General features: G+C 48.7%; 2 protein-coding genes across 2 annotated transcripts; one reads left to right on the top strand and one right to left on the bottom strand.

Annotated features, from left to right (window-relative positions):
• The first annotated feature begins 471 nt into the window (after positions 1-471).
• LOC114592258 (zinc finger protein with KRAB and SCAN domains 5-like) lies at positions 472-9,537 on the top strand. The gene is made up of 5 exons (XM_028720306.2): positions 472-934; positions 3,007-3,974; positions 6,663-6,798; positions 7,800-7,910; positions 8,881-9,537. Exons 2-5 carry the CDS (start codon positions 3,174-3,176, stop codon positions 9,372-9,374), a joined length of 1,542 nt encoding a protein of 513 aa, XP_028576139.2. The 5' UTR covers positions 472-934; positions 3,007-3,173; the 3' UTR covers positions 9,375-9,537.
• Positions 9,538-15,855: 6,318 nt separating this feature from the next.
• On the bottom strand, positions 15,856-21,908 carry LOC114592149 (uncharacterized). The gene is made up of 3 exons (XM_077921041.1): positions 20,932-21,908; positions 19,068-19,182; positions 15,856-18,556 (listed from the first exon to the last, which is right to left on the bottom strand). Exons 1-3 carry the CDS (start codon positions 21,703-21,705, stop codon positions 16,419-16,421), a joined length of 3,027 nt encoding a protein of 1,008 aa, XP_077777167.1. The 5' UTR covers positions 21,706-21,908; the 3' UTR covers positions 15,856-16,418.
• Positions 21,909-23,850: the final 1,942 nt, after the last annotated feature.

The following is a 23,850-nucleotide window of genomic DNA, read 5'->3' as shown; positions in this document are numbered from 1 at the left end:
ACACCCCTAAACATTTTGTGAATCTAATGGGAGAAGAAACTTAAAAATTTCAAAAATTTAGTTTCTTCTCTAGCATGGTGAACCGTCAGTTCCATTGCTACCCCTGATGGGGGCTTCATTTCCAGTCACGGTGCTTCCTCAGTCTCAGACGGAATGAGAGTACCCCTAAACTTTTTCTTTTTTTAAGAAAATAAAGCACTGTATATATTTATATTTTCTCATATTATATATATATATATACTGGAGATGAGCCCCCAGTCTCTCTCCAACCTATCTCAGCACAGAGCTCCTGCTGCCTGATCTCGTGCAAACAAAGGGAATTTCTATTTTTGCACTCTCTTCCCCCCTCCTAACCCCTATTTGAAATCCCACTCTGCCCTACCTATTCGATTTGCTCCAAGCTTTGCAGCAGGGAGGGGAGGTGATGTCATTTCCTGCCAGGCCCGCAATGCACCCTGGGACTTATAGTACAGTTCCTTGTTGCTGTGAACTACCATTCCCAAGGAAGCTTTTGCAAAGTGCCTGCCTCGGACGTCCCCTTTTAAAGCGGCCGCGGCTATTTTAATAATGATAATTGTTCTTCATTTATTTTTTTAAGCCAATGCACAAGGCAAGGGAAAGAGAGAGGAGGGTGCAGAGCAGGGATTTGGAAGAGAGGAGCTGAGCAGGCGCCTCGCTCGGGCTGCAGAAAGCCACGCACTCCGAGCAGCAGTTTTTGCAGGGCGTTTTCTTCCGCGTAGAGCCACCAAGGATCGGGCCGCCGGGAGATCGGCTGCTGGCTTTGCTCTGGAAGGGCAGCGAGACGCATCTCCGGGGTCTGTGCCGGGAGAAAGAAGGAATTTATATTCACTTTCCTCCCCCAAGACACGTTGTTGCTTTGGGGTCTGGGGATCCCTCCTTGCGGGGAGGAAGGAGCACGTGGCTTTGGATCTGAGTGAGTCCAGAAGGGGTCGATCCTGCACGTCTAGGAGAAGCAGGAACAGGCGGGGGTGGGGGTGGGATGGCTGAAGGGCAATATGGGATATATATATATATATATATATATATATATATATATATATATATATATATAAAATTTATAAACCACCTTTTATCTTCCAAACAACTCAAGGTGGTCTCCGTGGTTCTCCTCTTCCCCATTTCATCCCAGTGAGCCGCATGGCTGAGTGGGGATTCGAACCCAGCTCTCCCAGGTCCTAGTCCAGCACTCTAACCATTACACCACACGGACTTCGCTGTGTCTCGAAGCTGAAAACCCAGGGTGGCAGAACTGGAGGAGAGGACCAGAGTTCAAATCCCTACTCAGCCGCGAAGCTACCTAAGTTACCTTGGGCCAGTTGCTGGGGTGCCTTGAATGATGGTGCTGTGGGCGACACTGGCCTCCATCCCCCTTCCTTCCTTCCTTCCTTCCTTCCTTCCTTCCTTCCTTCCTTCCTCTCCCTCGTCTGATGCCCTCTCGCATCTCTGCCTCCCAAAAGCTTGCACAGTTTTTTGCTGCAGCAGCCCTGGCTACAAGCTCTGCAGGCAAATGGTGCCTCTGGGGCTGGCCAGGGGGTGCTTCCCAGGCCCCTGTGGGGCAGTGTGAGGAGGCACCTCTCTTTGGGGCAGTGGGGGCAGCTCAGAGACCAAGGGCGGCGGCAGCGGCTGCCCAGAGGACTCCCAAGGAGAGGGGAGAGGAGAGGAGGCTGAGGGAACATTCCACAATGGAGGGAGTTTGAAAAGGGATGAGGGGCTGCCAGCAAGGGGAGATATAACTGGGCTCCTGAGTCCCACAGGGGTGCCGCAGAAAGAATGTGCAGTCATACCTCATGTTATGTTTGCTTCATGATACATTTTTTCAGGTTACGTCCCACGGCAACCCGGAAGTACCAGAAAGTTCCAGGTTTCGCCGCATGCACAGATGCGCAAATTGACATCACGTCCATGCGCAGAAGCGGCAAATCACAACCTGCGCATGCGCAGACGTGCCGCTACAGGTTGCGTTCTATTCATGTTGCGAACGGGCCTCTGGAACGGATCCCGTTCACAACCAGAGGTGCCACCGTTGTTGGTCAAGGGAGCTGTGGACCTAAAAAGGTTGCAAACCCCAGAGGAAAAGTCAGCTAGGAGCTGGGTAAACAAACAACCAAACTGTAGCAGGTAGAGCACGGGACTCTTGATCTCAAGGGTCCTGTGTTCGAGTCCCTTGTTGAGCAAAAGATTCCTGAATAGCAGGGGGTTGAACTAGATGACCCTCATATGTCTATGGTTCTATATTTGCTGGGAGCGAAGCCCCACCGTGTTCAATGGATTCTGCTCTCTAGTAAAAACCTAGGAAGCTGTCTTATACTGAGCACATGTGGCTCAATATTGGCAACACGGACTGGCATCAGTTCTCTGTTGTTTCAGGCAGGGAGCCTGTCCCAGATCTGCCTGGAGTTGACAGGATTTGAACCTGGGACCCTTTGAAGCAGGACCGTTGAGCTACGGGCCTCCCCCAATCCTCTAGCACCATATCAGCGTTGTACGGGCACAGGGGCGACTTGCTTCATATTGTGCATAGTCTCTTCCTTTTTTTATATATACATATAATTTTTATTAGTTTTTTTAACATATCATTTTCAACAGTAATTAAACATACTTTTACATCTTACTCAAATTTTTGACTTCCATCAATCCTGTCTGAAAATTTTCCAATCTAATCTCTCAGTATGCATTTCTTATCTCCCTATTACATTTCAAACTCATAACCAATATCTCTTTTTCTACTTTGTAACACTTCATATATTTCTCCTTAGAAAACTTCTTGTAGTCTTACTAGCGTAATTTGTTGATTACAGTTGCTCTTCAAATAATTCATATACTTCTTCCAATCTTCTGTAAATCTCTGGTCCCGCAGGTTTCGAATCCTTCCTGTTGTTCTCTCCAATTCTGCATAGTCCATTAATTTTGTCTGCCATTCTTCTTTCGTCGGAAGTGCATAGTCTCTTCCAATCCTGAAATCACCCCCTTTTTATTTCCCCGCAGGGAGAAATCTCCTGAGCTCTGCAGCTCAGCCTGGCCCAGTTGTGAGCAAAGAAAGTCAGATGTTGGATGCTGAGTGGTCCATCGGCCCAGCATCATTCGCGACCGGCGCTTGGGAGATTGCATCTCGGAGCTAGGCGAAGTTAGTTCCTTGCAAGAGAGAAAACAACATGGCTGCCGACCAGGGACCCAAGTCGGGATTTGGCCTCCGGATTGCACCCGCTCTGGAACTCGCCAGGAACAAAGCGGGGGGTCAGGATCCGGCCTGCCCCGGAGCAGGAATTGGGAAGCCACCACGCGTGCTTCAGGCTGGAAGCATTTGGGGCTTCCTCCACAAAATCCCAGCGGACCAGGTGAAACCGGAACCAGGAGAGGCCACCCTCCAGCGCTGGGAAAGCCAGTGGCAGGAGTTCCTGAGGAAAATCGAGTCTCATCCTTCCTCGGCTTGGGGGCTCCCACAGTTACCAGAGGAGCCCACGCCCTGGGACGACACGGAGGGGTTTTTGGCCTCCTTTGAGCAAGTGGCCGAAGCCTGCCGGTGGCCCCGGGACGAGTGGGTGGCCCGCCTCCAGCCGGCCCTCAGCGGAGAAGCCGAGTGGGCCTTTCGAAGCCTGGAGGCCGGAGACAGAGAGGATTATGGGAAAGTGAAGGCGGCCATCTTGCGCGGGGACACCATGAGCAGGGAGGAGCAGCGCCAGCGCTTCCGGCGCTTCTGCTACCAGGAGGCCGAGGGGCCGCGAGGGGCCTACGGCCAACTCCAAAAACTTTGCCAGGGGTGGCTGAAGGTCAAGAGGCGCTCGAAGGAGCAGATCCTGGAGCTGCTGGTCCTGGAGCAGTTCCTGACCATCCTGCCGCCGGAGATGCAGAGCTGGGTCAGGGGACAGGACCCAGAAAGCTGCTCGCAGGCGGTGGCCCTGGCCGAGGAGTTCCTGCAGAGGCAGCAAGCGGCCTCTCGGAGCCGGGAACAGCAGGTGAGGCGTGGCATGTGGCCCCTGGCAGTCTTGGGGTAGGAGAGGAACCGCGCCCATGTTGGAGCCAGTGGGGGTATGTGCTATTATGCTTAGGTTCCCGCTTGTGGCCTTCGCATGGCGCATCTGGTTGGCCACTGCAAGAACAGGATGATGGAGGAGACACTCTGCTTCTTACGACCTTCACACCATTGTGTGAATTTCAGAAGATGCTAAGAGGGGAGGGTTTGTACATGGGGCAGGCAAAATGCTAAAACCCTTGAATCTGCTGGTGTCTTCCTCTTGTGCTTGAGTAGTACTGTTTTGCCTGGGTGAGGATCAGCCCACAGAAATCGAGTTTGAAATCGAGGGTCATCTAGTCCAACCCCCTGCAATGCAGGAATCTTTCTCGAACCCGCGACCCTGAGATAAAGAGTTGTGCTCTACCATCTGAACTTAGAGTTCTTGTTGAAAATACACTGAAAAGGATATACCAAGAGCTCTGGCCACAAGTTTCAATATAAGGAATAATTCCTACTCAAGAGTTGAAAAGAAAAACGTGTGTATTCTGCTAAGAATAACAGTTAGAAGCTAATAGAAAATTTAAACACAGCGTGTAAGTGCGGTAGTTTTAAGGTAATAGTAAATTTAGATACAACGTTTAAGTACAGAAATAATATAGTTTCAAATATGCAGTGATATAGTATAAAGGTACATAAAATACCAGTACACAATAAAATACCAGTATAAAACAATTGTTGTGTACTGGTATTTTATGTACCTTTATACTATATCACTGCATATTTGAAACTATATTATTTCTGTACTTAAACGTTGTATCTAGATTTACTATTACCTTAAAACTACCGCACTTACACGCTGTGTTTAAATTGGTATATCCTTTTCAGTCTACCATCTGAACTGTCTTGAGCCCTATTCTGTAAGCCACCCAGAGTGGTTGGGGAAACCCAGCCAGATGGGCAGGGTATAAATAATAAAAAATATTATCATCATTATTATTATTAAATATTAGGGGTATTTGAGCACACACTCACTCCTTTTCACTATTGGATACTCTTCTTTTTTAAAAAACAAACAAATTTTGTTTCTATTAATTTTTTGCATAACATAATGCAAGTGATGAATCAGAAATGCAAGCCAAATTAATTGTAACACAGCCAAATAAAGCAGAGTGGGTCTCATTTGGTTTGCTAGGTAGACACAAATGGAGCTGGGACCCAGCAATTCCAAAACTCCTGCCGCCCGGGGAACACTCTGGAGAGACTTGTTAGACTGAGAAAAAGGACAGAATGTTAAATTCTGCCACCATTTTCATCAGAAAAAAAAAATCAGAGAAACAGCAAAAGTGATTTGCATCACAAGCAAAAGCACGCATGCCGTTGCTGTCTGTTGATGTGAATTTTTTATGGGGCAAAATTTAAATGAACCATATAAAATACAGTGGTACCTCAGGTTACAAACGCTTCAGGTTACAGATTCCGCTAACCCGGAAGTAGTACCTCAGGTTAAGAACTTTACCTCAGGGTGAGAACAGAAATCTCGTGGCGGTGGCGGGAGGCCCCATTAGCTAAAGTGGTACCTCAGGTTAAAAACAGTTTCAGGTTAAGAACGGACCTCTGGAACGAATTAAGTTCTTAACCTGAGGTACCACTGTAAATGAATTGGGAAAAGGAAGAGGAGAAAGGGTTTCTGGAGGGGGGTGTTTGTGGTCTAGGTTCGAAAGCGGACAGCTTCATGGAGAACAAGGCTATGAACAGCTGCCGCAGGAGGGGAAGGTGCCATTGCACTCGGATCCTGCCCACAAATGTCTCATGGGCGCCTGGTTGGCCACTGTGAGAACAGGATGCTGGACTCGATGGACCACTGGCCTGACTGGGAGTGGCCGCCGGGACCACATAACACCGGTCCTGAGAGATCTGCATTGGCTTCCAGTACGTTTCCAAGCACAATTCAAAGTGTTGGTGCTGACCTTTAAAGCCCTAAATGGCCTCAGTCCTGTATACCTGAAGGAGCGTCTCCACCCCCATTGTTCAGCCCAGACACTGAGATCCAGCGCCGAGGGCCTTCTGGTGGTTCCCTCATTGCAAGAAGTGAGGTTACAGGGAACCAGGCAGAGGGCCTTCTCGGTAGTGGCACCCACCCTGTGGAACGCCCTCCCTTCAGATGTGAAGGAAATAAGCAGCTATCCTATTTTTAAAAGACATCTGAAGGCAGCTCTGTTTAGGGATGTTTTTAATATTTAATGCTGTATTGTTTTTAACACTTGATTGGAAGCCACCCAGAGTGGCTGGGGAAATTATTATTATTATTGCATCCTTAAGTGCAACCAGGCCCTCCAAAAGTTTGTCAGAGTAGACGTTAAGTTTCACAACTTCCTCTGAGTCACGGACGAAGGGAAGGAAGAGGCACTGTACCGGGGCAAACCGTATCGGGCTCGCTGTGGCCCTTGCACAACCTTATAACACGGGTCAGCTTCTGAGACTGGGCTACATGCCAGAGACACCCTCTTAATGTAAAATCAGAGGACATTTCCCAGGCTCCTGCCACAGGTCCTCAACCACATGCCACTCTTCAGGAAGAAATTTGAAATTGGTGAGATGTGAATAGGAAAAACTCCCCCACGCCTAAAAAACCACAGCACGCCTTTTCTCCTTATTTCCTAAAAGGCTCCATCCTTGCTGTTTTTTCCAGGCTGTAGCAGAAGTGGTCGCCCCACTTCCAGCAGAAGAACAGGCTCTGTCTGGTGCCAAGGAGTTGAGGAGGCCCAAGCAGGAGATTGATGGTGGAGCAATTGACTCCCTCATGGACCGAGACGCCAGCCAACTGGGTAAGACTTCCTCAGTCCTTGGTTTTGCCACTCACAGAAAGCCTGGCATCTTGGACAGGAAAACGCGGTTGGTCCAGTACAATTTATTCAATGTACAGTGGTACCTCGGGTTACAGATGCTTCAGGTTACAGGCGCTTCAGGTTACAGACCCAGCTAACCCAGAAATAGTATCTCGGGTTAAGAACTTTGCTTCAGGATGAGAACAGATACCGCGCGGTGGCAGCGGGAGGCCCCATTAGCTAAAGTGGTACCTCAGGTTACGAGCAGATTCAGGTTAAGAACAAACTTCCAGAACGAATTAAGTTCTTAACCCGAGGTACCACTGTATTATTACCAGAAGCAAGTTTTTAAAATTCTGCTCTTCAGCCCGGAAAGGTTCCTAGAGGGGCTTACGGCGACCGATATTAACATGGTCCCTGCCCCTCAGGCTTAGGAATCTAAAAGTCACGACACAAAAGAAAAAGAGATGGGGCAGGAGGAGGGGAAAGCGATGGCAAAAGCAGGCACCAGTTCTCGGCTGCAAATTTCTTGTGTTTTTCAGGGGGTAAACGTTGACAACATAATCATTATAGAGCGTTTTCCCCCAAACCTCCACCTGTTTCTCCTCCTTCGCAAGTGAGACTTCTGCTGGTGAAGCCCAGTGGTTGACCTCCCAGCAAACATTTTTTTGAAGTGCCTAGTTAGACTATGGAACTCTCTCCCACTGGAGTCAGTGATGGCGAACCTGGATGGCTGTGAAAGAGGATGAGACAAATTCAGGGCTTTCAGTTGCTACTAGCCACAATGACTCTGTTCTGCCTCCACGGCTGGAGGCACTTCTGAGCACCAGTTCCTGGAAACCACAGGAGGGGAGATGGCTCTTGTGGTCGAATCCTGCTTCTGGGTTTTCCACAGGATTCTGGTTGGCCACTGTGGGAGCAGGATGCTGGGCTGGATAGGTCATTGGCCTGGTCATTGGCAGGCTTTTCTTATGTTCAGTATGGCCTCCCTTTGTCTCCAGAAGAGAACAGCACCATCGAGGGTTTTCAGCTAGGAGGTCCTCGCTCAGAAGACGTGCTTGAGATCTCGCCAGGAGGATCCCGAGAGAGCCTCTCCTTCCCAGCAGAGATTGGTGAGAAGGGGGAACCTTGAGACTGATTTGCCATAGATTTGGGGGAACCTCACAGGAGAATGCGTTTGGCGCAAGGGGGATGTTGTAATGACGAAAGGGCCACAGCAGGGATGGGGAACATGCTGGAGGACTCCTGCTCCCATCAGCCCCTGCTAGCATGGCCTGATGGCCAAGGATGATGGGAGTTGTAGTCCGGTGACACGCAGAGCAGTGGCTGGTGAGTTTCATTAGGCCTGGTAGGGTAGAAAACAGGAAGACCTGTAAGTGCTAAAGCAGTTCCATCAAAATATTAAAATAAACACCCTCATCAAAACAGTACAGCAGCTAGAAGCAGCTGTTAAAGAAGGAAACTTGGATCAGGAGATTGAGGAAACATTTGTCTACACAGGTATGTCCTCAAGAGCCGGTGGAATGCCAATACTGATGGCACCTCTTCTCATGTATAAATATTTCTTTTTTACAATTTAGAATATTCATTTAAATAACCTTAAAATATCAATGACTTCCTTTCTTCCCTTTCCATGGTTCATTTTCCATACCATAAATCCCTGCATATTTTATATCAACTAAACCATTCAGTATTCTATTATTACCACTCCCTCTTGGGGGACACAGATTCCATCAGAACTTATTTACACTGTTGAATTTATCTTAATGCTGCCAACGTTTTCAAGTGCACACAATTTCCTCCCATATATTCAATAAACATCTTCTTCAAACGCATGTTCTTCTTGTTCTCTTATTCTATAAGTTAGGTCTGCAAGCTGTGCATATTCCATCAGTCTAAGTTGCCATTCTTCTTCTTTTCTCGTTTTCCATTTTGGTGCTAACGAAACACGGGCCGCAGTAGCGGCATATACAAATAACCTTTTTTGACACCTCTACCAGCAGGACCCCCCTTTATCTTTGTCTTTTATCTTTTCCCTATTTCCGAGATTCCCATTTGACAAAGATTTCCTCTCTGTTCCAGGAGGTGCTAGGCTGGTGCACGAGCAGGGCGGGGAACTTTTGGGGGCTCCCCCGACGAAATCGGGCCGTTGGAACGAAGAAGGAATCTGCAGCCCACAAGAGGGAGCGGAGAGGTGGGCCAAAGACCTGGCGCAGGGGTGGAAGTTGAACCCCACGGCTATTCCAGCCGGCGACCTTTGCCAAACGCCGGCTCCACAAAGACTGCACAAAGGAGCGGGAAGCAGGCAGTGCCCTCTGTGCGGGAAAGTTTTCACGACACAATCCAGCGTCAAGAGACACCTGAGAATCCACACAGGGGAGAGGCCGTATAAATGCTCCTATTGCGGGAAGACCTTTAACCAGAGAGTAATCCTAACGAACCACGAGAAAATCCACACGGAGCGGAGATCGTCCCAAGGCTCCGACGGTGGGGAAGGCTTCAGGAAAGAAGCGAGCATCCCTGGACATCAGAGAATATATTTGGTTACTAGTGATGATGACGCTATACCCTGCTAGGGAGGCAGCCCGTATCCTGTTTGTGGGCTTCCCATTGGTTGGCCACTGTGGCAGACAAGATGTTGGACTAGAGAGGCACTGAAGCCTAGTACGCCTTATGGCGCCACCATGAGGAGTAATGCATTTACTGCAGCGTAAGCTTTTGTGAGACTGGAATCCACCCCCCAAAAAAACCCCACAATAACTTGATTGAGCCTTTAAGGTGGCAAAATACTTCCCCCCTCGTTTTTGCAACAGCGGCTGGAGGGAGGAATGTGAAAATTCTCCATTGTACAGTGGGGTGGTTTCGATAGCACAGCCCTCTGTGCTCCTTCCAGAAAAGTCAGAGGACGTCAGGGACCCACAGGACGACTGGGGGATGTGGGGGCTGGAGTCTGACTCGGGAGAGGGGGGACAGTGGGTTGTGGGGATCTGCACCAGCCAGGAGGCAAGAGTTGGAGGAAGGGGAAGTGTCGGGAGTTGGAGCACAGGGTGTTTCGTGAGGAGAAAGAAGCAGGGGGCCGGGTACTTCCACACCCTCTCCTGCGTCACTGTCCCCCAGAACCAGGAGGGGATTGAAAGGGGAGGAGCAGAGGAAATTGCAGGCATAGTCTCCGACTGTGTGCATGCAAGTAATTGGGGGAAGATACATAAACTGGTGGAGGGGAACTGGTTTTGCAACTGCTCCTTGAAATAGCTGCCTAACCATTAGATTGGGGTGCATAGGTGTCCAGAGCTGTAGAAGCAACTGTGTTATCGTTGACAATAAATACTTAACCTTCGGCCGTATGCATTCCTTGGCTGGAAAGTGCCCTTGACAGAGGGAGGTGCTGCCCCTTGGGACTGGTGGGGTGGACTGCAGGGAGCCTGACAGTAGGTGGCGCCGGAGAGCCAACAACAGGCAGAGCCAACCGATTCTGGTTTTGCCCAAGGGGCGACCCCGAGACTCAGGCGGAGGAAGTGGGCGGGCAGTGCCACCCTCTGGACGGGTTGCAGGTAAGAAGGCAGGGCAGGCTGCGGGCAGAGTAAAGTTGGGGCAGGGGCCCCGTCTGCCCAAATGGACCAGCATCCTCTGGGATGATCAGAGCTCGAGGACATATTCCAGCCAGGCAAAAACGCTCAAGGAGAGTTTGGCCTCTGTGCCTTAGCTGCTCCCCCCAACACCGTGGTTAGATAAATATTGTGTTGGAACGTTCTCCTAAACCAGTGTTTCCCAAACTTGGGTCTCTAGCTATTTGTGGACTACAATCCCCATCGTCCCTGACCACTGGTCCTGCTAGCTAGGGATGATGGGAGTTGTAGTCCAAGAATCAGCTGGAGCCCCAAGTTGGGGAAACACTGTCCTAAATTCTTCAATTCAATTTCCATGCAGTAACGTCTCTGAATGTTGCTAGAAACAGCAGGAAGGGGGGAAGTTGCTGTGGGGCTAAGTTTCTGCTTGCAGGCTTGCTCACGTGAGAACAGGATGCCGCATTAGACGGGTCTGATCCAGTAGGCTGTTCCTGTGAGAAAACCACCCCCTAGAACAGATATGGAGAACCTTGGGCCTGGGGGCCTCTAAGCCCCTGTATCTGACTCTTGAAGACTCTCAGGCCAGGTCCCCTCATTGGCTATTTGCAGCAGCATCAAGTGTGCCGGTCTGGCCTGGGCGCATCCTCGAACTCGTGACTGCACCTCTTACTTGCCTGGAGGCAGGATCGAGGGGTGGCTGGCTGTAGGAGCTGGCCTGTTCTATAGAAGAAAAACGGACATTTGTTGCTTTGCCCACTTTTGACTCTGGCCCCACCCAGCACTTGTATGTGGCCCCTGGCAGGTTGCCTAGAAAGGAATGTGGCCCTCGAGTTGAAGAAAGGTTCCTCCCTTGCCTAAGAAGTAGAACTCCATACATTCCTCTCAACTAACAGGCCATGCAAGACTTGTCTTCCAACTACAAAGGTCTCCCTGTTGCCTAGCCGTTCCGTTCCCATCATTTTCTTGCAATAATAATCCATTCCCCCCCCCCCACTTTCCAATGTTCTCCACTTGTGGGTAGGTCTGCAGACCTGCCAGGAGGGTCAGTTTGTCGCCTGAGGTTTCTTCTTTGCTCACCAGGCCCCAGAGGGTGGGGGCAAGAGAACGGGGCCTTTTCTGTATTGGCCCCTTCTGGAATGCTTTCCCTAGGGAGGCCCACCAACAGTGTCATTGTTTCAGCAAGGCGTCTTTGTTTTCCTGGGCAGCACTAGTGATATGTTTGTCTTGTTTTTTAGTGTTCAACGTAGGCCCCATCTGCACGACACACGTAAAGCCGTATCGCACCACTTGAAACGGTCATGGTTCCCCCAAAGAATCCTGGGAATTGTAGTTTGCTAAGGGTGCCGAAAGTTTCCCCCTCAGTGCTACAGTTCCCAGAGTTCCCCAAGAAGAGTGATTTATTTCCCCAATAAATGTTATTTAAAGTTTGAAAGAAAATATACAAAGGTTACTATCACATATCTTTTCTCAAAATATTTTAAAAAAACTAAATAAAAGCACAAACAAAAAAGGAGACCTTCCTATTCTTTGTCTGTCAACTATATACAGAAAATTATTCAAAACATCCACCCCAAGCCCAACCACTTTCTATAAAACAATATTTCCTTCAATGCTCAAACCTAGATTTCATAAGTTCATTTCCCCCCCCCCCATAAAATGTCTGTTACAAGTTTCCAATCTTTCGTAAATTTTGTCGACGATTTTTCTCTGATTAAACATGTCGTCTTTGCCATCTCAGCTGAGTCCAATAATTTTAACACCCAGGGTAGGTGTTAAAACCTGGGAAGAGGGATTGATTGTTAAATAGCTCTGGCCTCTATGAGGGGAATGGGGTCTCTTAACAATTCTCAACACTCTCAACAAACTACATTTCCCAGGATTCTTTAGGGGCAGCCACAACTGTTTAAAGCTGTATGATGCTTTAGATCTACGGTGGCAATAGGGCCTTCGGCTGGTGGGGCAAGTTACGTCAAGAACTCACAATACTGTCTCCTAGAATATTAATGTTTATGTGGTTTTTATAATTGCATTTTTACTTTGGTTGTAAATAGTTTGGGGTTATTTGTAGCTAGAAGCGCGATGTAAATATAATAAAACTAAGCCCACTCTACCTCCCCCTTTCTCCACCTGAGTGTTTTTTCCCCTAGTGATCTCTCAGGGCTCCCAAGTCTCCCTACAAGCAGGGGGAAATTTGAACCACCAGTGGGTTGGATTTGACCTGCAATTCCATGGCCACCTGCCACAGCAGCAGGATTTAACTCCCTGGAGAAGACCCTGATGTTGGGAAAGATGGAGGGCACAAGGAGAAGGGGACGACGGAGGACGAGATGGTTGGACAGTGTTCTCGAAGCTTCCAGCATGAGTCTGACCAAACTGCGGGAGGCAGTGGAAGACAGGAGTGCCTGGCGTGCTCTGGTCCATGGGGTCTCGAAGAGTCGGACACGACTAAACGACTGAACAACAACAATGATCAGGGTGGTGGTGAAATGCTACCCAGACCTAACCCTGCAAGAGCAGGATTGAAGTCTCTGCCCATCAGCCAGGGATCGTTCAATCCTGCCTGCACTCTTTTGCCAACATGTTTCCTGAGGATGAAGCAGATCCTTCTCCCCAAATTGAGATGGTTCCAGGCATCTCCAGGTTGAGCTGGGATTACCCTGTCTGAGGGGGTTGGACTGGATGACCCTCAGGGTCCCTTCCAATTCAACAATTCTACAAAACCCTAAAGAGCATCTTTTTTTGAAAGGTCTAATGTTAAGGAGCAGGGACGCGGGTGGCACTGTGGGTAAAAGCCTCAGCGCCTCTTGGGCTTGCCGATCGAAAGGTCGGCGGTTCGAAACCCCGCGGCGGGGTGCGCTCCCGTTGCTCGGTCCCAGCGCCTGCCAACCTAGCAGTTCGAAAGCACCCCCGGGTGCAAGTAGATAAATAGGGACCGCTTACTGGCGGGAAGGTAAACGGCGTTTCCGTGTGCTGCGCTGGCTCGCCAGATGCAGCTTTGTCACGCTGGCCACGTGACCCAGAAGTGTCTCCGGACAGTGCTGGTCCCCGGCCTCTTAAGTGAGATGGGCGCACAACCCTAGAGTCTGTCAAGACTGGCCCGTACGGGCAGGGGTACCTTTACCTTTTACCTTAATGTTAAGGAGCAAGGGAGGTTTGGGATCTTTGGTGTAAATACTATTTTTGGGGTAACTTCTCGTTGTAACCTGCCCTGCGCACTCGAGAGTCTTTGCTTATAGTGTGTCATATATAGTGTGGGGCACTCCCTGGTCCTGAAGGAACTGTGCCCCTGAAGGACCAGGTGCACAGCCTGGGAGTCATTCTGGACTCACAGCTGTCCATGGAGGCGCAGGTCAGTTGTGTGTCCAGGGCAGCTGTTTACCAGCTCCATCTGGCACACAGGCTGAGACCCTCCCTGCCCACAGACTGTCTCGCCACAGTGGTGCTAATCCAGAATGCGGCAGCCAGACTGGAGACTGGGAGCAGCTGCCGAGACCACATAACACTGGTCTTGAAAGACCTACATTGGCTCCCAGTACGTTTCTGAGCACAATTCAAAGTGTTGGTGCTGACCTTTAAAGCCCTAAACCGCCTCAGCCCAGTATACCTGAAGGAGCGTCTCCACCCCCATCATTCTGCCCAGACGCTGAGGTCCAGCGCCGAGGGCCTACTGGTGGTTCCCTCGCTGCAAGAAGTCAAGTTACAGGGAACCAGGCAGAGGGCCTTCTCGGTGGTGGTGCCTGCCCTATGGAACGCCCTCCCACCAGATGTCAAAGAGAAAAACAACTACCAGACTTAGAAGACATCTGAAGGCAGCCATGTTTAGGGAAGCTTTTAATGTTTGACGGACTATTGTACAGTGGTACCTCGGGTTACATACGCTTCAGGTTACATACACTTCAGGTTACAGACTCTGCTAACCCAGAAATGGTACCTCAGGTTAAGAACTTTGCTTCAGCATGAGAATAGAAATTGTGCGGCGGCGCGGCAGCAGCGGGCGGCCCCATTACCTAAAGTGGTGCTTCAGGTTAAGAACAGTTTCAGGTTAAGAACAGACCTCCAGAACGAATTAAGTACGTAACCAGAGGTACCACTGTATTTTAATCTTTTGTTGGAAGCCGCCCAGAGTGGATGGGGAAACCCAGCCAGATGGGCGGGGTATAAATGATAAATTATTATTATTACTGAAAGTCACGTATTTGTTGTCTGGTTTGAAACTGAGACCCTATCTGCCTGCGGACTGCCTCGCCAGAGTGGTGCATGCTCTGGTTATCTCCCGCTTGGACTACTACAATGCGCTCTACGTGGGGCTGCCTTTGAAGGTCACCTTTGAACTACAACTAATCCAGAATGTGGCAGCCAGACTGGTGACTGGGAGCGACCACTGGGACCATATAACACTGGTCCTAAAGGATCTTCATTGGCTCCCAGTACACTTCCGAGCACAATTCAAAGTGTTGGTGCTCATCTATAAAGCCCTAAACGGTCTCAGCTCAGTATACTTGAAGGAGCGCCTTCATTTTTGAAAGGTTCAGCCCACCATCTTGATTCAAAATGGTGTCCAGTGGTATCCATACACAACACCCTGCTCTGTCCTTTCAGGAATTTTGTGCAAAATTTGGCTGTGATATCCAAATGTGTCCTGATCAGTAGAGGGTAAACAATCGTTCAGCCCGGACATCGAGGTCCACCTCCAAGAGCTGAGTGGGGGGTTCTCGTGTAATCTCTCTGTGTACAAGTTGTACAAGTGACAATAAAGTATTTCAATATCAATATCATCCCTAAAACTTTGTCACTTTTAGCAGCAAGCTCACCTGCACAGTCCTCGCTTGAGTAACTGAACAATCTCCAGCCTTCTAAGCACAATGCATTTATTCTTAGGGCTGCTGTTTTGTAAAGGGGCTTCTATGTGCCAGGTGCTGTACAATGGTGCAAAAGAGAGAAGCCGATCTCCTGCCCGCAGCCTTACCTTCTAAGAGAAAGAAGGGCATGTTAGGGAGGAACAGACAGGCGGCAAAGATGGGTCCTGTCTGGGAAAGCTAACACTGGCTATCTGAGAAGGCTGGATTGGGAGGAGACACAGAATTCCAGGTAAAGGTAAAGGGACCCCTGACCATTAGGTCCAGTCGTGGCCGACTCTGGGGTTGCGGCGCTCATCTCACTTTATTGGCCGAGGGAGCCGGCGTACAGCTTCCGGGTCATGTGACCAGCATGACTAAGCCGCTTCTGGCAAACCAGAGCAGAGCACGGAAACGCCGTTTACCTTCCCACCGGCGCAGTACCTATTTATCTACTTGCACTTTGAGGTGCTTTCGAACTGCTAGGTTGGCAGGAGCAGGGACCGAGCAACGGGAGCTCACCCCATCACGGGGATTCAAACCGCCAACCTTCTGATCAGCAAGCCCAAGAGGCTCTGTGGTTTAACCCACAGCGCCACCTGCGTCCCTAGAATTCCAGGAAGAGGAAGCAAAAAAGAGAACAGGAGACTGAGATCTTCGGCTTCACAAGGGGTTTAATAGAACCAGAAAGCTGAACTGAAAGATGAGACGACAGACAGAGGCGGCAGGTAGAACAGAATGAAGAATCCAATTCAGAGAATCCCCCACCTTGCCTAGGCCAGGAATAAGGAACCTTTGGCCCTTCAGATGCCATCAATACTACAACTCCCATCATTCCCCAAGAACTTTGGTCATGCTGGCTGGGGCTGATGGGAGTTGGAGGCTGGCAGGATCTGGGAGGGCCACGGGTTCCCCAGTCCTTGCCTCGGGTGTTTCCCCCAAGTCGGAATGGGTTCCAGATGCTTTTCAAGTGTAGCTGATCCATCGCAAGCCACAGGCTGCTATCGCTATTTTGCAAGGCTTAGAAGAAGGAAGGGGAGCTGGAGGAGAGGTCTCATGTCCCCACCCAACTTTCTGGGTACAGGCAGTGCCTCCTAGTCTCTGTTTCTGCCAAGATGCCTAGCAAGACTGGAGTTTTTGTAAAAGTGTCACTCTCTCAGCCTGTGCTATATAATGGTTTTGGCCCTGTCCTCAGCACGGGCTTCAATGGAAGCATCTCTTATTTGTTCTTCTCGCAGGCATGGGTCTTCTGATGCCTGATAAGATTAGATCTTTGACAGAAGCCTTGCCCACAGTCCACGCACCTGTGGGGCTTCTCACCTGTGTGGATTCTCCGATGGACTGTAAGGTGCGCCCTTTGACTGAAGCCTTGCCCACAGTCCAGGCATTTGTGTGGTTTCTCCCCTGTGTGCATTCTCTGATGGACAACAAGGTGCGTTCTCTGACTGAAACTCTGGCCACAGTCTGTACATTTGTAGGGCTTCTCACCCGTGTGGATTCTCTGATGCCGGATAAGGTTGGACCTCTGGCTGAAGCTCTGCCCGCACTCTGTGCATTGATGTGGTTTCTCTCCTGTGTGGATTCTTTGATGGATGATAAGGTGAGCTTCCCACGTGAAGCTCTGTTCACAATCTGGACATTTGTAGGGCTTGTCTCTCATGTGGATTCTCTGGTGGGCAACGAGGTTTTTCCTTCGGTTGAATTTCCCCCCACAGTCAGAGCATTTGTGAGGCTCTTCACCAGCATGGATTTTCTGATGCCTGATAAAGTTTGATTGCCAATTAAAGATTTTCCCACACTTAAGGCATTCATACGGGGTTTCTCCCACCTCAATTCTCTCATGTCTGCTAGGGTTCAATCCTGGATCTACACTTTCCGGACAACCTGAACTTCTGTATGATGCCTCCTCTTCTGTATGGACTTTCTGATGATTGATAAGGTGCGGGCTCTGATGAAAACTCTTCCCACAATCCGAACATTTGAAAGGTTTCTCACCTGTGTGAATCCTCTGGTGGCTGATGAGGTTCGTTCTCTGATTGAACCTCTTCCCACAGTCAGTGCATTTATGTGGTTTCTCCCTGCTGTGGATGCTCTGATGTCGAAGAAGGTTCCCTCTCCGGGAAAATGTTTTCCCACATCTGAAACACTTATACAGGTTTTCTCCTGTGATAATTCTTTCGCGCCAAATACGGTTTGGTTTCGGATTGAGAGCATTGTCTTCAGTGTGAATCTTTTGATGTTTGATCAGGTTCGATTTCTGACCAAAGCTCTTCCCACAGTCTGAGCATCGGTAGGGCTTCTCTCCAGTGTGGATTCGGTGATGTCTCACAAGGTTGGATCTCTGGCTAAAGCTCTGCCCACAATCACCACACTTGTGCGGTTTCTCCCCCGTGTGCAGTCTCTTGTGTATGAGGAGGTGTGCTCTCCACCGAAAACTTTTTTCACAGTCCGGACATTTGTAAGGCTTCTCTCCGGTGTGAATTCTCTGGTGAGCGTTAAGGTTTGTCCTCTGGTTGAAACGTTTCCCGCATTCCGGACACTTATGCGGCTTATCTTTTGTGTGGATGCTCTGATGCCTGAGGAGGTTCCCTCTCCGGGAAAAGACCTTCCCACACTTGAAGCATTTGCATGCGTTTTCTCCAAACGGAATCCGTTCGAGTCTGTTGTGGTTTGGCCTCTGACTGAATCTCTTCCCATAAGAAGAGTACCTGTGTGGTTTGTCGTCCGAGTGCACGCTCTGATGTTTGATAAGGTTTGATTTTTGAGTGAAACCCTTCCCGCACTCCAGGCATTTATAAGGCTTCTCTCCAGTATGAACTCTGTGGTGTCTGACGAGGTTGGAGATATGACTAAAGCTCTGACCACAGTCTACGCACTGGTGCGGTTTCTCTCCTGTGTGAATTCTCTGATGGATGATAAGGTTTGCACTCCGACTGAAGCTCTTCCCGCATTCTAAGCACGGGTAAGGCTTTTCACCCGTATGGAATCTCTGATGTCTAGTAAAGCTAGTCTCCCAATTAAAGGTTTTCCCACACTTAAAGCACTGATACTTCTTTCCTCCCGTGTGGATTCTCTGATGCCGGTTGAGGTTTGATTTCTGAGTAAAAGTTTTCCCACAAATATTGCACACAAACTGTCGCTTTCCCGTGGAAACTCTTCGTTGTGCTACAGTTTCACCAGATGCAGCACTCCGGCAAAGGATGGATTTATCACTCTGACTCTTGTCTGTTTGTATTCTCTCTTCCTGCCTCGTCCCGTCTTGATCCCCAAAGCGCTCTTCTGGGTCTCGAGGCTTTATTCTTTCCAACGGCACCTCAAATGAGTGCCTTTCTTCCTCGCTCTCCCAGCCATCGCCTGCTGGAATAAAAAACAGAAGCTTGTTAAAAATGGAACCTGGAAAAGACAGTATGCTGCCCTGACCAGCAGGGCTTTTCTTAGAAAGGCTAAATGGAACCTTCATGTTCCAAAGTAGTCTATCTCTGAACACCAGTTGCTGGAGAAACAAACAACAGAACAAAACCACACGTTTCTTGTTGTGGAGACCCAGGAGTCGTTCACCCAAGGAGACAAGAAGATGCGAAGGACTGAGAAACAACTAGGGAGGGGGAATTCCCTGCTTCCCCTCATTTTTGCATCTCTAATCTTTTCTCAATTCTGTTAGGGGCAGCATTTTATTGGAAAATCTTACTGTATCACCATCATCATAGAATTGTAACTTTGGAAAGGACCCAATGGTCATCTAGTCCAACCCCCTGCAATGCAGGAAAATTGTTTCTGAAATTTTGAAAAATTCCTCCCAAAGAAGCCCAGGGCGCTAAACAATAGCAAGACAATATGGGGACAATATGCTACAGCGAAAGATGCTTACCCAGCAACGTGGCCCCCTCCTGGCCTTCTTGCTTGATCTCTCTGGGGTGGGGCCTCTCTCCAGCGTCCTCTTCTCGAGAGAAACTCATCGCCACCTCCTCAAATTCTCCCAGCACCTGAAACGCAGTAAGCCAGAGGTTTGGAGGCAAAGCGTCGCAGTGTGACCCGAGTGGTCAGTTCACATAGGATACTTTTCCTTTTTAAAGAACCAACTCATAATTATGGGTTTAAATAACTAAGTAATATACCGTATATTTATAAACAGGCTGAGGAGGCAGGGAACTGGGAATTTGATGTTTTTACAGTGGTGCCTCAGGTTACAGACACTTCAGGTTACAGACTCTGCTAGCCCAGAAATAGTACCTCAGGTTAAGAACTTTGCTTCAGGATGAGAACAGAAATTGTGCGGCGGCAGCGGGAAGCCCCATTAGCTAAAGTGGTGCTTCAGGTTCAGAACAGTTTCAGGTTAAGAACGGATCTCCAGAACGAATTAAGTTCTTAACCTGAGGTACCACTGTATTATGTTTTTAGATATGCTGTTGGCCACCCAGAGTGGCTGGGGAAACCCAGACAGATGGGTGGGATAGTAATAATAATAATAATAATAATAATAATAATAATAATAATAATAATAATTCTACTTGGAAACTGGAGGGTGCAGGAGGAGATGCAAATAATGAAATGGAGTATCCTGGAAAAGGGGGGCACAGAATCATAAAAGCTTGGAAGTGGCCCTGAGGTCATCTAATACAACCACCTACATTGCAGGAATCTCAACGAAAGCATCCAAGACAGATAGCATGGCAGTTTGGCACCGTGAACAGAAGCAATTCACACTTTGTTGCAGGTCCCACTTCCGTAATAACTTAGCATGTCATTAATCTATTTTTAAAACAACAAATCAACAATCACACTGTACTACTAGTGTCTGATTTTTATTATTATTGTATATTTATTACTAAATAACAAATTCAAAATTTATTTAGCATCATTATGGTTCTTCACAACTGTACTATTAACATGACACAATAATGAAATAATAAGTTAGTTATTATCTTTAATTACTACTATTGTATTATCATTAATTTTTATAGCAATACAGTCAATACCTCACGTTACGTCCGCTTCATGTTACGTTCTTTCAGGTTGTGTCCTGTGGCAACCCGGAAGTACCAGAAAGGGTTACTTCCGGGTTTCGCCGCTTGTGCATGCTCAGACGCGCAAAATGACGTCATGTGCATACACAGAAGCAGCAAATCGCAACCTGCCTGTGCACAGACGCTGTGTGTAGCCTTCTATTCATGTTGCGAACGGGCCTCCAGAACGGATCCCGTTCGCAACCAGAGGTAGCACTGTACTTCCCTATTGCTCTATTATGGCCAGTTATTATGGATTCCACGAGTAATTATTATTATTAATTATTATTATTATTATTATTATTATGACAACCATCATTATCACCTTCTGGCAGGAACATCTCAACTAAACCATTCACTACAGCGGTGAGAGAGTTGGACCAGACCCCAGGAGACCCGGGTTCAATTCCCCATTGGCCATGAAACTTTCTGGGTGACCTTGGACCTGTCAGCCGCTGCTTCTCAGCCTACTGTACCTCACAGGGTTTTGTGAGGATGATACGGGGAGGGGAGAGAACCATGCCTGCCACCTTGAGCTCCTTGGAGGTGCAAATGAAATAAACAACAATGAAGTAATCACCATCCAAGTCTGTAAACTCTTTTCTGTGGCATCTGCTGATCTACTGGGGCTTTTTTCTACCCGACTTGGGATGCGACAGGACAAAAGCGCTCGCTGCCAACCCCAATTGAGACCCCTTCAGAGTGTGGGATGGTGGGAACTATCCTCACCTCCTGTTTCCACCTCTCTGCCTCCTGCTGCCTCAGCAGGAAGACTTCGGCCAGGGCCACCGCCTGGGCACAGGTCTCCGGCCCGCCTTCGCCCACCCAGCTCTGGATCTCCTCCGGCAAGATGGCCAGGAACTGCTCCAGGATCACCAAATCCACGATCCGCTCCTTGGAGTTGAGCTCGGGCCTCAGCCACTCACAGCAGAGCTCCCGCAGCCGGGCCCAGACTTCCCGGGGCCCCTCAACCTCCTGGTAGCAGAACCAGCGGAAACGTTGGCGCCGTGTTTCAGCACCGGGAGCCTCTCCCTCGTGCGGGGTCTCCCCCTTCGCAGCCCCACAACCCGCTTTCTCTCCGGGCTGCACGTCGGTCCTGGGGGACCCCTCTCTGATGCCTGAAGGTAGCCCCCTCGCCGCTTCTTGCACGGGGCGCTGGCAAACCCCGGCCGACGTTTCCGAGAGCGCCAATGGAACGGGGAGCTGCGGAGAGCTGGTCCACCCGGAAAATGGAGACTGTACGTTCTTCAGGAACTCCTGCCACTGGGCCTCCCAGCAATGGGACAACAACCCATCGTCCAGTTCGCACTCGGCTCGCTTCGCAATGGCCCGGCTGAGGCATTCCCCAATGTTCCCACCTTGGGGGGTCTTTCTGAAACGTTTTGGCCCCTCTGGTGGTGTGGACCCCGCTGGGTCCAGCTCTTCCCTTTTCACTTCCTTCTCCGCCGCAGCCTCATACGGGTGGGGAGCCAAACAGGACACCGTCCTTTGCTCGGCGGCCATTTTGTCTTTGGGCTTGGTTCAACCAGTTCCGCTTTTGCATCACTCTCAGCCTACATGCCAACCATCAAGCCTTGGGCAATTTCGAGAAGAGGACCAGACGGAGGTGGCAATGTTTCAAAATCCCTCAGCTACACAGCCGGCCGTAGGGGTCTCTCCCCACACGTTGGAAGATTTGTTTTTTTTCTGAAGAACAGAAAGGAAAGATGGTTTTTTTAAAAATAATTTTTATTGAATTATTTTATGTTACAAAAAACAATACAGCCATACTACCACTAAATATAATTAAGAAATAAAAATTACATACGTCGATATTAAGTTTGTTATTTGTTATTTACCATCTTATTTCCTCCCAAACATTGCATACAACAACAGACATATGTGCAGACACCCACACCCGCACACAAAATGATAATAATGAAAGTAAATATTTTTTCCCTTTTTATCTTCCAAAATCTTTTCTTCAACTTTGACTTCCTGTCAAGTCCCTTTGCATATATTTTATCTTTCATTTGAATGTACACATTCAGAAAGGAAAGGTTACTGCACTTGAAGCTTTTCAGTACTGTTGTACCTTGGTTTTCGAACGGAATCCATTCCAGAAGTCCGTTCGACTTCCAAAAACGTTCGACAACCAAGGCATGGCTTCCGATTGGCTGCAGTAGCTTCCTGCATGCAATTGGAAGCCGCAGAAACCACGTCAGACATTCGGCTTCCAATGAACATTCGCAAACCGGAACCGTCACTTCCAGGTTTGCGGCGTTCAGAAGCCAAAACGTTCACATAGCAAGGTGTTTGACAGCCAATGTACGGCTGTATAGAAAAAGGAGGTGTAAGAGGCAACATTATAGAAATGTATAGAATTATGCATGGAAGAATTATGCTATGGAGGAAATAGAAAGCAGAGAGATCACATTCTTGACATGAGCCAACGGTGTAATGCAGAAGCAAAAACTACTAATGCTATTCTAGCCTAGGGCCCTCGTATTTACGGGACCGCCTCTCCTGGTATGCCCCGCAGAGGACCTTAAGGTCCATGAATAACCATATTTTAGAGGTCCCAGGCCCTAAGGAAGTCAGACTATCCTCCACCAGGGCCAGGGCCTTCTCAGTGATGGCTCCAACCTGGTGGAATGCTCTGCCCCATGAGACCAGGGCCCTGCAGGATTTAACCTCCTTCCGCCGGGCCTGTAAAACAGAGCTATTCCGCCTGGCCTTTAATTTGAATTCAGCCTGATCTTTTATTTCCCTTCTCTCCCCATCCCCTTTTATGAAGATTACCCTCTGAGACCCCACAGCTAATTCTCCCCTGGTCTCCTCGCTGGCCCAAGTAGGACTAATTCAGCCAGCTATCCCTGGTGACTATCTAATGTTTATTGGATGGACTCCCCCCAAACTGATTTCTGAACTTTGAGTTTTATTGTTATTCATGTTTTTTTTACTGTATTTTTGGCCGCTTCTACAAGTAAGTGTTTTAAATTTGTTGTTAGCCGCCCTGAGCCCGGTTTTCTGAACCGGGAAGGGCAGGATATAAATAAAAAATTATTATTATTGTTGTTATTATCAACAGAAAATCAGGCAAAATATCTATCACACCTTGCCCAGCAGGGACCAATCTTGGAAGCCCACATGCAGGACCCAGAAGGCAGCAGTGCCCTGCCCCCAGCAATTGGTATTTGGATGTACACTACCTCTGAACATGGAAACGTTTGCTTAGATCCTTTGGTACAATGAGAACATACAATAATAATATTATTAATAATTATTATTTTTTATTTATACCCCACTCATCTGGCTGGGTTTCCCCAGCCACTCTGGGCAGCTTCCAACAGAATGCAGTGGTACCTCGGGTTACATACGCTTCAGGTTACAGACTCCGCTAACCCAGAAATAGTACCTCGGGTTAAGAACTTTGCTTCAGGATGAGAACAGAAATCGTGCTCTGGAGGCGCGGCAGCAGCAGGAGGCCCCATTGGCTAAAGTGGTGCTTCAGGTTAAGAACAGTTTCAGGTTAAGAACGGACCTCCGAAACAAATTAAGTACTTAACCCGAGGTACCACTGTATTAAAAATAAAACAAAACTTCGACATTTTTTAAAAAAACAGACTCTCACCACACAGCAAAAAGCAAGGCATGCTCTTGTTCGGA

This window comes from Podarcis muralis, chromosome 2 (assembly GCF_964188315.1).
Source record: "Podarcis muralis chromosome 2, rPodMur119.hap1.1, whole genome shotgun sequence".
In the NCBI taxonomy this organism is placed as follows: Eukaryota; Metazoa; Chordata; class Lepidosauria; order Squamata; family Lacertidae; genus Podarcis; species Podarcis muralis.
The sequence above is the reverse complement of the archived record's forward strand: the minus strand, read 5'-3'. Positions and strand labels throughout refer to the sequence as shown.